This window comes from Malus domestica, chromosome 11 (assembly GCF_042453785.1).
Source record: "Malus domestica chromosome 11, GDT2T_hap1".
NCBI classification, from domain to species: Eukaryota; Viridiplantae; Streptophyta; class Magnoliopsida; order Rosales; family Rosaceae; genus Malus; species Malus domestica.
The window spans coordinates 31,584,284-31,600,916 of record NC_091671.1 but is presented as its reverse complement, the minus strand read 5'-3'; the positions used below and the strand labels follow the sequence as shown (position 1 = coordinate 31,600,916).

The following is a 16,633-nucleotide window of genomic DNA, read 5'->3' as shown; positions in this document are numbered from 1 at the left end:
GACCAGATATTACCTATGCTGTGAGCCTGGTTAGTCAATTCACGGATGCACCATCTATGAAACATCTTCTTATTGTCAAAGAATCCTACTCTACCTAAAAGGCTCTGTTGGTAGAGGTATTCTTATGAAGAACAACCACTTTACTCAAATATGTGGTTACACTGATGCAGACTGGGTTGGGAATGCAATTGATAGGAAGTCCACCACTGGATATTGTACGTTTGTCAGAGGAAACCTTATCACATGGAAAAGCAAAAAACAAAAAGTTATTGCACGTTCTAGCGCAGAGGCCAAGTATCGTGCAGTGGCATCGACATCATGTGAATTAATTTGGCTCAAAGGGTTACTTTCAGACTTGGGATTCTTTAGCTTTACTCAAATGTCACTAATGTGTGACAATTAAGCAGCCATGCATATTGCTGCTAATCCGGTGTTCCATGAAAGGACCAAACACATTGAGGTGGACTGTCACTACATTAAGGCACAAGTTCAATCCCAAGTTATTCAAACCATCTATACTCGTAGCCATGATCAATTGGCAGATGTGTTTTCCAAAGCTTTCCCTTCAGCTTCTTTTCAACGTCACCTTGACAAGCTTGGCTCGATCAATCTCCTCAATCCAGCTTGAGGGGGAGTATTGGATGATATGGTCTGCGACATGAGATGTTTGGTACCCATGCTGACAGTCCTCAGTCTTCCTCTTTCCATGGGATTTAGTATTAAGCCTAATCCCTTAATTTGAGGAAGATTGACAACTAGTTGACTTGTTGATATTTGTGTGTTAGTTGTTTGCTATAGTCCCTCAATTTAAGGGATGACAACTTTAGGGTTTATTGGGTTAGTAGGATCTATCAAGGGAAGGTTGCTTGTAACCTTCTACCTTATTATATACCCCCTCTTGTTCTTTCAATCAATACATGAAAAATACATTCAAACAAACTTAAAATTCCACAAGGTAAACTATAATATAGTAGTGATGGAAAGGAATGACCAATTTTGTAGAGGATAAATTGAATAGAAAATATGAAACTGGCCTATAGCTATTCCTTTTAGTTTTTTTGTGAGTTAATGTGGATGAATTAATGCAACAACAATGGAGGCCAATTATTCTTACGATTTTCAATTGTCATTTATGTAGCAACAACAATGGAGGCCAAGGTGGTTAACAAAGGTAATGGCTTTTGCACAGAGGTGCAAGAAGATATCACATGCACAGACGTAGGGTTCGGCCAAGCGTCCTTAGATAGATGTAATACCAAATACTCAAATAATCCCACCGCGGGCGTAACGTGCCTAAATGTCCCCGGCGAGTCGAGTCCGTTATCTTGCTCATGCACTTTTTCTTGCTAAATGTACTTGTTCTATATCTTCTTGTATGTCTCTTTCATGGATTAAATAAGAAGGAAATAAAAAATTATTTATTGTAATATAAGAAAAATTCATCTACTATCTCTCGCTTACTGGTTTAACTACTTTTATATTATATCCTGGGTGGGCTGAAGAATGCTTGATAGTATCACATTCTCCTCAAATATCATTTCTAGGTTCTAGGTCTTATTATAAAGTGAACAACAAAGTTTAATTGTGCACTTTGTTACTCCGAGGCTTTGAAAGGATTTAATCACTACTAGCTACAAGGAGCCTAAATATCATTAAATATAACAATATTGAACAATAGGAATTCGAGCATAAGACTTTGACTGCAAGAGTAAATTAATATTATCTCTTGCATTTACAAGGGTATAACTCTTGCGTATATGCACTTGGAGCGCAGGAGTAAACATCAACTCTTGTTAAGGAAATTTGCTTAATTAGTTGGATTCTAGTTAATGGGTTTTAACTTTTAAAACTAGAAAGATAAGCATCACGGGTTAAAGGTGAGAGAAAATGAGTTTCAAGTGGGGAAACCCAAAATTTCTAAATGATTTACCATTTCATCTCAATTTACAAAAAAAAAAAAAAAAGCAACATAAACTCCTTCTACAATTAACATTGTTTGTCACTACCCCAAATATGGTGTGGTGAAAGACTAATACGAAGTCCAAGTTCATAATTTTTCCAAACAGAAAACTGTTGAACTAGCGGATTACATAATATATTAATATGCCAATGAGCAAAATGCAAGGACTACAAGGTGGTGTTAATTGTGGGGGAAGAGAGAGAGAGAGAGAGAGAGAGAGGGGATACTTTGTATTTGTAGTGTGGCGACTTCTTAAAAAATTTCAAGAAACCTTAATAATTAGCATCCATGTCCTGACCATGAGCCATGCCCCAGGAATCTACAGATCTGTAATTATTCATTGTTTGCGAGTTTTTATCCGTTTTTTCTCCAGACATTTCATTGATAGTCTTGCCTAGATAATAACCTCGAGGCATGAGACGATAGCCTCATGTACCTAAAGTTATTATAATATATATATATATGAAATATAAACCTTGTAAGACAAATATTCATTGTCATTCAAACAATTAAGCACAAAACAAACATATAATTCAACTAATAGTCAAGACCATCCCAAATCAAATTAAAATCCAAGGTACGAATCTCAAGCAACCACCATAATGATCTTAAAGATCATTCAAAAGTGCACAAGTCACAAACCACTCACAAACATACGAAGAGAAATCATTCATTCCAAATCTTCTCCATCTAAAACAAAGACAATATCATTTTCTTCATTGGCAAGTCCAGTTGACACTTGAAATTTTGAAGTAAAGAAAAGTGAGAGAGGCGTCTATGGCTGTATGAGATTTGCTGGCTATCGCTGGTCTGCTCGCATGCTCTCTTTGTGTTCTTTTATGCGAACGCGAAGTATGAGATAGACACGCCAATTTGAGCTTTCAAACACATGTACATGCCAGTCAAATATATTACAGACAAGTAACATTACCTAAATGAAGTCAAATTCTAATATATACCCAAACCTCAATCAAATGTTTCAAAATTGTGTATCATTCAATGTTATAAACTCCTAAAAGTTCTCGAAAAGAAGAAGAAGAAGAATAAGAAGAAGAATATATGCCCAAACCTCAATCAAATGTTTCAAAATTGTGTATCATTCAAAGTTATAAACTCTGAAAAGTTCTCGAAAAGAGAAGAAGAAGAAGAAGAAGAAGAAGAAGAAGAATTATAAACTCCTAAAAGTTCTCGAAAAGAGAAGAAGAAGAGGTTAAAATAATGTCCGTACAACAACAACAACAAAGCCTTTTCCCACTAAATGGAGTCGGCTATATGAATCCTAGAACGTCATTGCGCGTGGTTTTGTGTCATATCCTCCGTTAGATCCAAGTACTCTAAGTCTTTTCTTAGGGTCTCTTCCAAAGTTTTCCTAGGTCTACCTCTACCCCTTCGGCCCTGAACCTCTATCCCATAGTCACATCTTCGAACCGGAGCGTTAGTAGGCATTCTTTGTACATGTCCAAACCCATTTTGTGTACGTGTTGATGTTTCACCGCCCAAAATTCTGTGCCATATAGCATCGCCGGCCTTATTACCGTTCTATAAAATTTTCCCTTGAGCTTTAGTGGCCTACGACAGTCACACAACACGCCGGAAGCACTCTTCCACTTCATCCATCCAGCTTGTATTCTATGGTTGAGATCTCCATCTAATTCTCCGTTCTTTTGCAAGATAGATCCTAGGTAGCGAAAACGGTCGCTCTTTGGTATTTCCTGATCTCCGATCCTCACCCCTAACTCATTTTGGCCTCCATTTGCAATGAACTTGCACTCCATATATTCTGTCTTTGATCGGCTTAGGCGAAAACCTTTAGATTCCAACACTTCTCTCCAAAAGTTAAGCTTCGCATTTACCCCTCCTAAGTTTCATCTATCAACACTATATCGTGTGCGAAAAGCATACACCAAGGAATATAATCTTGAATATGTCCTGTTAACTCATCCATTACCAACGCAAAAAGGTAAGGACTTAAGGATTGTTGATGCACAAAATCAGTGAGGACTTTGGTACAACAGAAAGTATTAAGTTTGTGATATTCGCTAGATTGCTCTGGTCATTAGTGTGGATAAGTATGTAAATGGATAGAGACAGGAAAGCAAACACAAGATGTACGTGGTTCACCCAGATTGGCTACGTCCACGGAGTAGAGGAGTTCTCATTAATTGTTAAGGGTTTACGCAAGTACATAGGTTCAAGCTCTCCTTTAGTGAGTACAAGTGAATGATTTAGTACAAATGACATAGGTGTAAGCTCTCGTCTTCACTTGCCTTAACTGTCTCATAGGTAGATGTGGCATCTTCTCTGGAAGTACGCTTCCTCCATCCAGGGGTGGTATCTTTAACTGGTGGAGATGCACAAGGTAATGTATCAATTTCACTTGAAGCTTACTTGTAGTTTCAGGCTTGGTCAAGCGCGATACAAACCATGTAGTAGGAGTCCCCCAAGTCGCCGAGCTAGGGGATCTGCTGAAAGAGGTGACAAACAAGGTAAGCAATCAGAGCTCTAAGCAATCAGTCCCAGATCAGAAGTTTGATTTCGAGTTCTGGCTGATTGTTCTCATTCTCCCTATCTTGCAGGCAGCATGAAGGATAAAGAGAAGAAAAGGAGAATAGATGATATGAGATACTTTTGCTTTTGAAGAAGTAACTTTCCACATGCTTATTCTTGAACTGGGCTGGAGGATTTTCTGGTTTCCTCTAGAGTATAAGGCCGACTGAAGAATTTGAGGGTCAAAACATCTCCATTAAATCTAGAGTACGTTCGACCCTGCTGATATGGGATACTTTTGCTGTTGACAAAGTAGTGGATGTATCGGCACGTGTTCTGTTACGCTTGTCTCCACATGCTTCCTTGTATCCTTCTCACTTTCCCTATCTGTTCCTCAGGCAGATGTGGTATCTTTTCTGGAAGCATAAGATGTTGAAGATGGGTACTCGAGAGCAATGCTAGGTAAGTAATCAGGTAAGGGGTTACAGGCAGTCAGTTCCTGACTGGAAGCTTGATTCCAAGTGCTGACTGATTGCTCTCTTTCTCCTTGTCTTGCAGGTAAGAACAAGGCCAAAGGAAAAGACAGGGAAAAAGCATGATATAGGATACTCTTGCTTTTAACCCTGATGATATGAGATATTTTTGCTCTGGTGTAGCTTGTTTGCAGAGGTATTATCGGGGGGAAAGAAAGCTGAGTATTTCGAAAGGCTTCGTTGGGAATGCCCTCTCAGATATGAGGAAGGGTTGAGCATTTTTACAGGTTTGCCTGTCCGTTGAGGATGGAGGTCGACATATATAGGAGTTTCCCTAACAACAAGTAGTAATGATATTCCTTTACCCTGCTTGGTCATAGCATGGTAGTGGGAGCTGCCAGCTTCACGTGTGTCAGAGCACTTTGAAAAAGTGGTCTGTGGTATCTGGAAAGCTGATGTTGCATGTGAAGATTACAAACAAGCTTTATCCAAGGAGATTTGGCTATTGAAGTTGAGAAAGCGGTGCCTCTTCGGTTTTCGTACAAGCAATCCTGTCGGGGATCTGGCTCTCGAGATTCGGAAAACAGTGCCTCTTCGATTTTTGAGAGAGCAATCCTGCTGGGAGTCTAGCTCTTGAGATTCGGAGAGCGGTGTCTCTTCGATTTTTTAGAAAGTAATCATGTTGGGAGTCTGGCTCTCGAGATTCGGAGGACGGTGCCTCTTCGATTTTGGAGCAAGCAATATTGTTGGGAGTGTTTTCTCGAATGTAAGTAAAGGTTGGGCATGTTTGCTAGTCTACCTTGCCACAGAGCACAGAGGTTGACACACAAGGACTTTCCAATTATCCAGCAGCGGTGATGTTCCTTTACCCTTATAGGTAATAATATGGTAGCTAGACCTTCAAAATTTATGTGTCTAAACTTTGTTAGTGCTGTTTCTTTGCTATTCTTTTACCCTTCTTGGTCATAGCGATGTAGTGGGAACTGCAAGCTTCACATGTCTAAATTTTGTCAGAGATCTTTGGCAAAGTTATCTGTGGTACCCATAAGCTGATAGTGCGTGTGGAAAGTGGATGATTGAACAGTAAGATTCACGTGCTTTCTACTTCACCAGAAATCATCAACAGAATGCCCGTAATTTTAGCAAAGCTGAGTGTGCATGTGACAGGTGCTGACAAGGCTGAAAAAAACAGGTGCCTCTTTGATTTCTGAGATCAGCCTTCGTGGTCTCTGAGCAACCCAGCTTTTGAGAAAGCAAGCGCTTCTTCGATTTCTGAGATTGGCCTTCGTGGTCTTTGAGCAGCCCAGCTTTTAAGAAAGTAAATGCCTCTTCGATTTCTAAGATCGACTCTTGTGGTTTCTGAGTAGCCCAGCTTTTGAGAAAGCAAATGCCTCTTCAAATTCTGGGCAGGCGCCTCTTCGATTTCTGAAGCTCCGTCGAGTGCAGATTTTTATAGAGGCTGGCATTAAGTTCCAAAGCACACTTGAATCTTCACCAGTAGAAGTGCGGTGGTGGCCATGAACCTTCTCACTCCCAAAGATAACAGACTATTTTCTAAACGGTCTGATGAGTTGGCTGTTAAGGATTCTCTGGCTCTAAGTGTTCAGTGTGCAGGTTCTGTGTCTAATATGGCCCAGCGCCTATTTGCTCGAACCCGCCAAGTTGAATCATTGGCGGCTGAAGTGATGAGTCTCAAACAGGAGATTAGAGGGCTCAAGCATGAGAATAAACAGTTGCACCGGTTTGCACATGACTATGCTACAAACATGAAGAGGAAGCTTGACCAGATGAAGGAATCTGATGGTCAGGTTTTACTTGATCATCAGCGGTTTGTGGGTTTGTTCCAAAGGTATTTATTGCCTTCGTCTTCTGGGGTTGTACCACGTAATGAAGCTCCAAATGATCAACCTTCGATGCCTCATCCTTCTAGGGTTCTGTCCAGTACTGAGGCTCCGAATGATCCCCCTTCGGTGCCTTCTCTTTCTGGGGCTCTACCGACTGCTGAGACTTCTCCTAAGCAACCTTTGTGAAGGCTCCCTCTTGTTTGTTTATTTTGACTCATGTATATGTACATATTTGTAACTTATCGGAGATATCAATAAATAAGATTTGCTTCATTTCAACGTATTGTGTTAAATACACCAAAGCCTTCTTCACTGAGTGGGGTCGGCTATATGAATCTTAGAACGTCATTGTGCTCGGTCCTGTGTCATGTTCTCCGTTAGATCCAAATACTCTAAGTCTTTTCTTAGAGTCTCTTCCAAAGTTTTCCTAGGTCTTCCTCTACCCCTCCGGCCCTGAACCTCTGTCCCGTAGTCGCATCTTCTAACCGGAGCGTCAGTAGGCCTTCTTTGCACATGTCCAAACCACCGTAACCGATTTTCTCTCAATTTTCCTACAATTTCGACTACTCCTACTTTACCTCGGATATCTTCATTCCTAATCTTATCCTTTCTCGTGTGCCCACACATCTAACGAAGCATTATCATATCCGCTACACCCATTTTGTGTACGTGTTGATGCTTCACCGCCCAACATTTTGTGCCATACAGCATCGCCGACCTTATTGTCGTCCTATAAAATTTTTCCTTGAGCTTCAGTGGCATACGGCGGTCACACAGCACGCCGGATGAACTCTTCCACTTCATCCATCCAGCTTGTATTCTATGGTTGAGATCTCCATATAATTCTCCGTTCTTTTGCAAGATAGATCCTAAGTACCGAAAACGATCGCTCTTTGGTATTTCCTGATCTCCGATCCTCACCCCTAACTCATTTTGGCCTTCATTTGCATTGAACTTGCACTCCATATATTCTGTCTTTGATCGGCTTAGGCGAAGACCTTTAGATTCCAACACTTCTCTCCAAAGGTTAAGCTTCGCATTTACCCATTCCTGAGTTTCATCTATCAACACTATATCATTTGCGAAAAGCATACACCAAGGAATATCATCTTGAATATGTCATGTTAACTCATCCATTACCAACGCAAAAATGTAAGGACTTAAGGATGAGCCTTGATGTAATCCTACAGTTATGAGGAAGCTTTCGGTTTATCCTTCATGAGTTCTTACGGTAGTCTTTGCTCCTTCATACATATCCTTTATAGCTTGGATATATGCTACTCGTACTCCTTTCTTCTCTAAAATCCTCCAAAGAATGTCTTTTGGGACCCTATCATACGTTTTTTCCAAATCTATAAAGACCATGTGTAAATCCTTTTTCCCATCTCTATATCTTTCCATCAATCTTCGTAAGAGATAGATTGCCTCCATGGTTGAGCGCCCTGGCATGAACCCGAATTGGTTGTCCGAAACCCGTGTCTCTTGCCTCAATCTATGCTCAATGACTCTCTCTCAGAGCTTCATTGTACGGCTCATTAGCTTAATACCCCTATAGTTCATGCAATTTTGTACGTCGCCCTTATTCTTGTAGATAGGCACCAAAGTGCTCTTTCGCCACTCAGTTGGCATCTTCTTCGTTTTCAAAATCCTATTGAAAAGGTCAGTGAGCCATGCTATACCTGTCTCTCCCAAGACTTTCCACACTTCGATCGGTATATCGTCTGGGCCCACTGCTTTTCTATGCTTCATCTTTTTCAAAGCTACAACCACTTATTCCTTCCCGATTCGACGATAAAATGAGTAGTTTCTACACTCTTCTGAGTTACTCAACTCCCCTAAAGAAGTACTCCTTTCATGTCCTTCATTGAAAAGATTATGAAAATAACCTCTCTATCTGTCTTTGACCGCATTCTTTGTAGCAAGAACCTTTCCATCCTCATCGTTGATGCACCTCACTTGGTTTAGGTCTCTTGTCTTCTTTTCCCTTGCTCTAGCTAGTTTATAGATATCAAACTCTCCTTCATTGGTATCTAGTCACTTATACATGTCGTCATAAGCCGCTAACTTAGCTTCTCTCATAGCTTTCTTCGCCTCTTGCTTCGCTCTTCTATACCTTTCACCATTTTCATCGGTCATGTCCTTGTATAAGGCTTTACAACATTCCTTCTTAGCCTTCACCTTTGTTTGTACCTCCTCATTCCACCACCAAGATTCCTTTTGGTATGGGGCAAAACCCTTGGACTCTCCTAATACCTCTTTTGCTACTTTTTGGATACAACTAGCCATGGAATCCCACCTTTGGCTAGCTTCCCCCTCTCTATCCCACCCACACTGGGTGATTACTTTCTCTTTGAAAATGGCTTGTTTTTCTCCTTTTAGATTCCACCATCTAGTCCTTGGGCACTTCCAAGTCTTGTTCTTTTTTCTCTCTTTTGATATGTACATCCATCACCAACAAGCGATGTTGATTAGCCAAGCTCTCTCCCGGTATAACTTTGCAATCCTTACAAGTTATACGATCCCCTTTCCTCATTAGAAGAAAATAATGTCCGTAATACGACATAATATATAGGTGAATAAAATTTAGATAGACAATTGAGCCTGACCATATATCTAAGGGGTTGAATTGAAACCAAGCCTTCTCTCTAGTACTTTTGATGAAATGCCCACCTGCCTTCCCCTTTGTAGTATAAGACTCGTACCGATCCTCCAAGCTACGATAAACTATCACGTTTGCAAATTCAGTAGCCTCCCCCACTGCTGGATTCACAATTGCTTTCGATGTTTTGAATAGGTTAGGCCAGCATAATATAAACACTACTCAATTTCCCAAACTTTCAACTCAACTCCAAAAATTTTGGAGATGAATCAAACTGGAAAACATACCAAAACCTAATCGGATGATAATTTTCGACACAATAAAACGCCAATAAGAGCTCCCCATCAGACTCAGCCAAATAATATGTTCCACTGGATTATAGAGAAAATGATGTCTTGGCACGTAGGTTATACAATGTTAAATGTTTCTAGGCTTGAAGTGAAACATCGAAGGCACCCAAGGTAAATGAAAAAAAAAGTATCGCCACACCATAGACATAATATAAAATTCCATCCACATATGCTACTAGATTCAGTTTGATCAAAATCATAATTTCCACGTATACAACTCCAACTCTTCTCTGTCGAGTTATATGTGGTTATAAAGCGATATCCTTGATGATATCTTATGTTTTCCCCTAGGACAACGATGAAACAATCAGGAGAAGTTGGAGTGGTTGTAAACCTTTTCATCCGTGTACAAATCTAACGGAGGTATTTCCAGAACCTGATTGCAGAAGGGATTAAAGTAAAAGAATGTTGTCCTCCCGCTATTGGACGAATTTTCGACTTTTGAGAAAAGTAACCGTGTTTTGAAGAATGAAGTCGAGCATTGGCAATGAGCCCTCCCCCTTCTTCTCCTATCAGATGCGTGCTTCCAATATATAAGTTCGTTTATATGACAGATCAAATAGCTCTAACGCCTTCACGGTTTTACCATCTACCTTCTTGCACCAAGGTGACACACTATGTAGGCATGGTGATGATTGCCTGTTTGCACTCAGTTGAACCCATTCCGGAACAGCCCGCCAACTCCTGCACACCGCAGAAATGTGACAAAGATCAAGATGTGAGAGATGTTCAACTACCTTGTTTAATATATCAATTGGAAGTTCATACCATATTCGAGCCATAATAGAGTATACTTTTCTTGATACTAGTAATATTCATTACTAAATTCAACTGAACTACAACGGGGGATTCAAATTTGTCTACGATGAGGGATTTGAACTTGTTTACGAGGAGGGATATTGAACAATATACCGAAAAACATAGCTTTTATTGAATGAATTAATCAGAAACAAAACAAAGAGGTCTTTATATAGAGAAAGACCAAAGCAAACCCTAGACTAAAACCCTAAACCAAATCCTAAACAAACTCAAATACTTAATGGGCAAGTAACTAATCCTTGGCCCGCAAGATAACAACCTAAATTCCAAACTAAATTCCAACACCCCCCGTCAAACTCATGGCGAAACACAGTCATGAGTTTGCAAGGTAGATGTGGATACAAGAGTCCAAATTCTAGTGCTAATGCCAATGCGAAAAACACAACCATGCTAATGCCGATGCCAACTTCAAAACACAACCATGTTAATGCTGATGCCAACTTCAAACTACCATGTCAATGCCGATGTCAACTTCAAACTACCATGTCCAATCATCCTTCCTAGATTCAGATTTTGAATCAGTTCCAATATGCAAAACAGCAGCTGCTCCTCCTTTCTGTGGAAGTTCATATTGCTGAGACAACTTAGGACATTGGGATTTCCAATGCCCTTTCCCTTTACAATAAGAACACTCATCCATAGCAACCCTACGAGACCTTGCCGCAGCAAATGCTGAAGTATTTGACGACGATGAAGAGAGCCTATGCGACTGCACACGAACTTCTTCTGCTTGTAACTCATTAAGAACAGAATCAACAGATGGAATAGGAGTTCGATGAAGGATGGAGCTACGGAGTGTCTCAAACTCATCCCGAAGAGGCATTAGAAACTGAACAAGACGTTGTTCTTCTCTATATTTACAATAGAGCTTGACAATGCCGAGTTCTTCAGGCTCAGTTAATGCAAGTTGATCCCAAAGATTAGTCAGTTCATTGTAAAACACTTGAATACTCTTATCACCTTGCTGGATTGTACGAATCTCCATTTCCAATTGATACCTCTTAGCAAAATTGGCCTTGGTATACAACTTTGCCAAGTGATCCCAAACTTCCTTAGACGTTGAGAACTTAGCCAGTTGCATTCCAATAGCCAAATCAACAGAATTATTAATCCACGTAATAATCTTTGAATTATTCATCTCCCATGTAGCAACCAATTCAACATGTTTCTCATCTTTAGGGTTATTTGGAATAGAAATCATTCCAGAAACATAGCCCCACAAACCTTTTCCAATCAAAAAATTCTTCATCACATATGCCCAATACACATAATTATTTCCATTCAATTTCACACCAATAGCTTGTAAGGAATCATCCTTTGCAGATGCCATGACAATACTGAGGAACAAGGAGCACGATACCTGGTGCAGATGCAGATCAAAGGTGCAGATGCGACTGATGCAAACTGATGCAGATGTAAAGACGCAGATTGATGCAGATTGAAGCAGTGCGGCAGATGGTGGGTGCGGTGTGGCGGTGGTCCAGTTGGCTGCGATGATTGCAGCGATCTGAGCAGATGCAAATTCAAGTCGGTGCAGCAGGTTGCAGTCAGATAAATTCCAGTCGGTGTATCAGGTTGCAATCGGAAGCGTCCAGTGGTGCAAGGTGATCCGGTGCTGGTGGTAGACTCACGAGTTCATGAATCACTCAGACAGACGGCACCGAGACAGGTCCAGCTAACCCGCTCTTGATACCATATTGAACAATATACCGAAAAACATAGCTTTTATTGAATGAATTAATCAGAAACAAAACAAAGAGGTCTTTATATAGAGAAAGACCAAAGCAAACCCTAGACTAAAACCCTAAACCAAATCCTAAACAAACTCAAATACTTAATGGGCAAGTAACTAATCCTTGGCCCGCAAGATAACAACCTAAATTCCAAACTAAATTCCAACAAGGGATTTGAACAGAACTTTGCTCAATCTTCATAGGAATTCTTTGCTCTAGCTTCTAAAGGAATTCACTCATCTTTATGTGCATGGAGGACTTTGCAGCCCTAGCTAGGGTTTCAAACTTAGCTTCGTTTTACACAAAATAAATAAAAGCATGGTGAAATAAGCCCAAGCCCACGACATTATTATGGAGGCCCAAACCCAGCAACCCAGCACGAAGCGTGAGTGAGATGTTGGGTCAATGACAATGACGAAACACACCCAGCACGCAACCCACTCTACCTGTGCTGTGCCATCAATCCCCACATCATCATCAGCACACAGATTCTTCTCCGCCCCCGGTTTTCGTTTCGAGGATAGACTAGTCCCCAGCCGGAAAACCAACATTTTTTTTCCGGCGGCCTCCAAACATGGCCTCCCCGGAAAACACCAATTGGCTCTTCGATTACGGGCTCATTGACGATACCCCTGTCCTGGATGGGAACTTCGCTTGGCCAGTTCAGCCCATCGCCGGTTCATCCAGTGCCAGGTACTTTCATTTTTTCTGTTTTTTTTTTTTTTTTCTTTTCTTACTAATTATTGATTAATTCCTGCTTTGTGCAATTAATCTGACCGAGACGAATTAGGGTTTTTATTTTTTGGGTTTTCAATTCTGCTTTTATTTTTTGGGTTTCTGGATAATCTCTGAAATTGCGTGCTTTTTGGTCAATGGGTTGGGACTGAGTGGCTGGAAATTGCTAATTTCAAGATACTTTTGTTTTGTCTTATTCCCAATCTGTTGTTTGGGGTTTTGCTTGTGGTTTTGAGTGTTTGGTTAATTGGGTCTGGTTAGGACTGGGAAGTGTGTGTAGAGAGAGGCTTAGATTCAAGCTGGTTACTGATTGAATGACTTGAGATTGTACTGTGTTCTATGTTGGTGGGAAAAAAAAATATCGAATTTAAGGTGTTTGGCTGAATAGAAAGAAAAAGCAGCTTTTGTAAGAACAAAGAAGTGACTTCTCCAACAATTTAGGGATCTCTAGCTTTGACGGACCAACTGCTTGTGCTATAGGATTTGAGCGAGACATTTGTGGGACGAACAGTACTTGTCCACTAACTTGAAGTTTTCTTGGAAGTTACTGTGAGAGAGATAACATGTCGGTTGAAATCTTTTTCTATGAATTGTAGCTTTAGTGTATTACATTTGCTGAGTACTAGTGTTGGTTGGAGTTGTGGGGGTCTTCGGGTATTTTCTACTGAGAGACGAGGATGACTTCAGTGGTGGGGATTTGCACTTTAGGGGTAACATTCAGTTCTTCTTGCAGTGAGGGTTCCTGTTGAAAAGTGGTACGCATGTATGCGTATATTCTTGCATTTCCGTATAAAGGTTTTACAGTTACAGTTAAGCAATGACCTTTACATGTACTGCTGGACCATTTTTTGAACGACTGTTTACAGAAGGCTTCATGGGCTTGGTTTACATTGTGGATTCATTATTTGAGCATCTATTACGTTGATGAGCTCAGAAAGGTTTGGTTTAATTGTATGTATTTTTTGGTCGGTTGGAGGTGATAGAGTTCAGAAATGTTTTGGATGTTTGTATCATGATCTTTTTTTCTATTGCGTAATGTTCATTCATTTTTAGATTGGGTTGTGTTTATGGTTGCTCATTTATTATTCTGTGGCGACTTTATCTATTCTGTAGTGTTGAACTTGATGGGTCATTGGGGGATGCAGAGGGACTTAAGGAATCTGGCTCGAAAAAGAGGTACACACTTTGACTTTTTCTCATCAAAGAAATCAGAATGTGTAACCACTTCAAAAAAAATTGTTCTCATTGACTCTGTTCTGTGCTTTATACCTTCTCACATTTGACCCTTTTTTTGAATGCCTGTGCTGCTTGGAAGAGATTATAAATCTGTGTTACTGCAGCCTTAGTCGAGGATTCTATATGAAATTTTGTAATCAGCTCTTCAATCACTAATAAGCATGCTTATTTCTTAGTGTTGTCTGGATCATCTATGAACACTTTTTCAATCGCTGATGATTAATTTCTTTCAATTTCGTGTTAAAACACCTCATGTCACATCTTGACAAATTATCATGTCTTGGAAATCACTGCCTAGAAGTTACATTTTAGTATTACAAGTGAGTTGATCAAAGCTAGTAAGTTCATTTCAAATTCATCTTATTCCAGCCGTCTTCCTCTGTCTGTTGCATTTTTCTCCTTGCAGGGTCAGAACTGAATCATGCAGTGGAACAAGCTCCAAGGCATGCAGGGAGAAGTTGCGAAGGGATAGGCTAAATGACAAGTACTCTCTTTTCTTCTCCGCTGTTTATTTGTCTCCCCTTCTGTCCCCTCTCTTTTGGGGCAGGCTTGTCTTATCGCTTGACACGTACTGAAAATAGGTTTGTGGAATTGGGCTCTATTTTGGAGCCTGGAAGACCCCCCAAGACGGACAAGGCTGCTATTTTGGTTGATGCTGTACGAATGGTGAATCAATTACGTGGTGAAGCCCAAAAGTTGAAGGACACAAATTCAGGCCTCCAGGAGAAGATCAAGGAATTGAAGGTAAGCCTTTGTGTTAGCAGTTGATAGGACTTACCGACTTACATAAAAAAAAAAAAAACTGCTGATGTGACAATGTGCAAAACCTTTTTTTTCCCCTTGTGCAGGCAGAGAAGAATGAACTTCGCGATGAGAAGCAGAGGCTGAAATCGGAGAAAGAGAAGTTGGAACAGCAACTTAAATCCATGAATATTCAGCCCGGCTTTTTACCTCCCCCTCCTGCAATTCCTGCTGCATTTGCTGCTCAAGGCCAAGCTCGTGGAAACAAGATGGTGCCTTTCATTGGCTACCCTGGGGTCGCCATGTGGCAGTTCATGCCACCTGCCGCGGTGGATACTTCGCAGGATCATGTACTCCGCCCACCGGTTGCTTAAGTTAGTAACATCTAAAATTGGTTGGGGTGATTTGGGATAACATTGTCCCAAACTAGTGTATTATCATGTCATTGGTCGTGTATTTTTGTTTAACTGTCTACTAACCGACTTTGGTGGGTGACTTGACTGTATTTGCAAACCAAACCTGGCTACTTTTTATGTATTAATATGCTGGTAATATTTACGTGTAAATCGTATGAACTAATAAGTTATTCTGGCAACTTCTCGTTACCAATTTTTAGGTATTATAGTTATGCGGATCTGCAAAATGGGTTTACTTTATATAATTTTCCAGCACCAAGCAGAGTTTAAATTAGGATGCTCATGATGTTATGCATCGACTCGGGGATTGGATGAGGACCTACGTGGAACGGATTCATTGCTATTGTGGCGTTTTGATCCAATAATACAGAAATTGAGGCACCACGTGATAGTACGTGGTAGTGAATCTATTTTATGCAAGTTGCTCTCGAAAGATAGGTTCTCTCCGGACAACTCCATCCCAATTTTTGTAGTCCTATGCCCACTAGCAAAGCTCCTACGTAGATAAGAGTTAGATTGCTCGTCTCCAAATAAAGAGCTACTTTCACCGGTGGTGCGACGATGGTAGCATCACAAGTCGATTACACGTTATCATGTACCTTTAACATAACAATGCATAATTGATCTGAAATACCGTTGATTTGGCATCCAATTACATCGAAGTTCTCCGAGAAAACTAGGATTTGGAAATCATATTACAGCTGCGGTAGAAACTAGAAAGGTGAACTAAAGCCATCTCTAACCGAAGGGTCCAGAGGGCCAAAAATAACCTTAAAACCGTCTCCAACCGAGGGCTAGGCCAGAGGGCTCTGGAATCTGGGAGGGCCCCACGGGATCGGAGAGGGCTGGAGGGCTAGAGGGCTGGCTATTTTTTTTTTTAATGTTTTCCTATTGCTGTCGGTTATAACCGACAACATTAAACAGATTCTTTTTTTTTAATAGATTTACTATTAGTGTCGGTTATAACCGATACTAATAGTTTGAATTTTTTTTTAATATAACGGCTAGCTGAGTCAGCTAGCCGTTGCAGCTAGCCGTTGGGTTTTTTTTTTTATTTTTTTTATTTTTTATTTTAAACATTTCTTTTCTTCTATAAATATGGTGAAGTTCTTTCAATTCTTCACTTCATTTGCAATATTTCCTTCTTCAATATTTTTCAATATTTCCTTCAATATATTTCTCAATATTTCCTTCAATATATTTTCCAATATTTCCTTCATCTATAATATTTGTTTCAATT

General features: G+C 40.3%; 1 protein-coding gene across 1 annotated transcript; it reads left to right on the top strand.

The window, feature by feature from the left end:
• Window positions 1–12,748: 12,748 nt before the first annotated feature.
• Window positions 12,749–15,577, top strand: LOC103413247 (transcription factor ILR3-like). The gene is given in 5 exon segments (NM_001328794.1): window positions 12,749–12,958; window positions 14,114–14,176; window positions 14,643–14,720; window positions 14,818–14,980; window positions 15,085–15,577. Coding segments are annotated over 5 exon segments (690 nt in total). The 5' UTR covers window positions 12,749–12,839; the 3' UTR covers window positions 15,352–15,577.
• The last annotated feature ends 1,056 nt before the right edge of the window (window positions 15,578–16,633 follow it).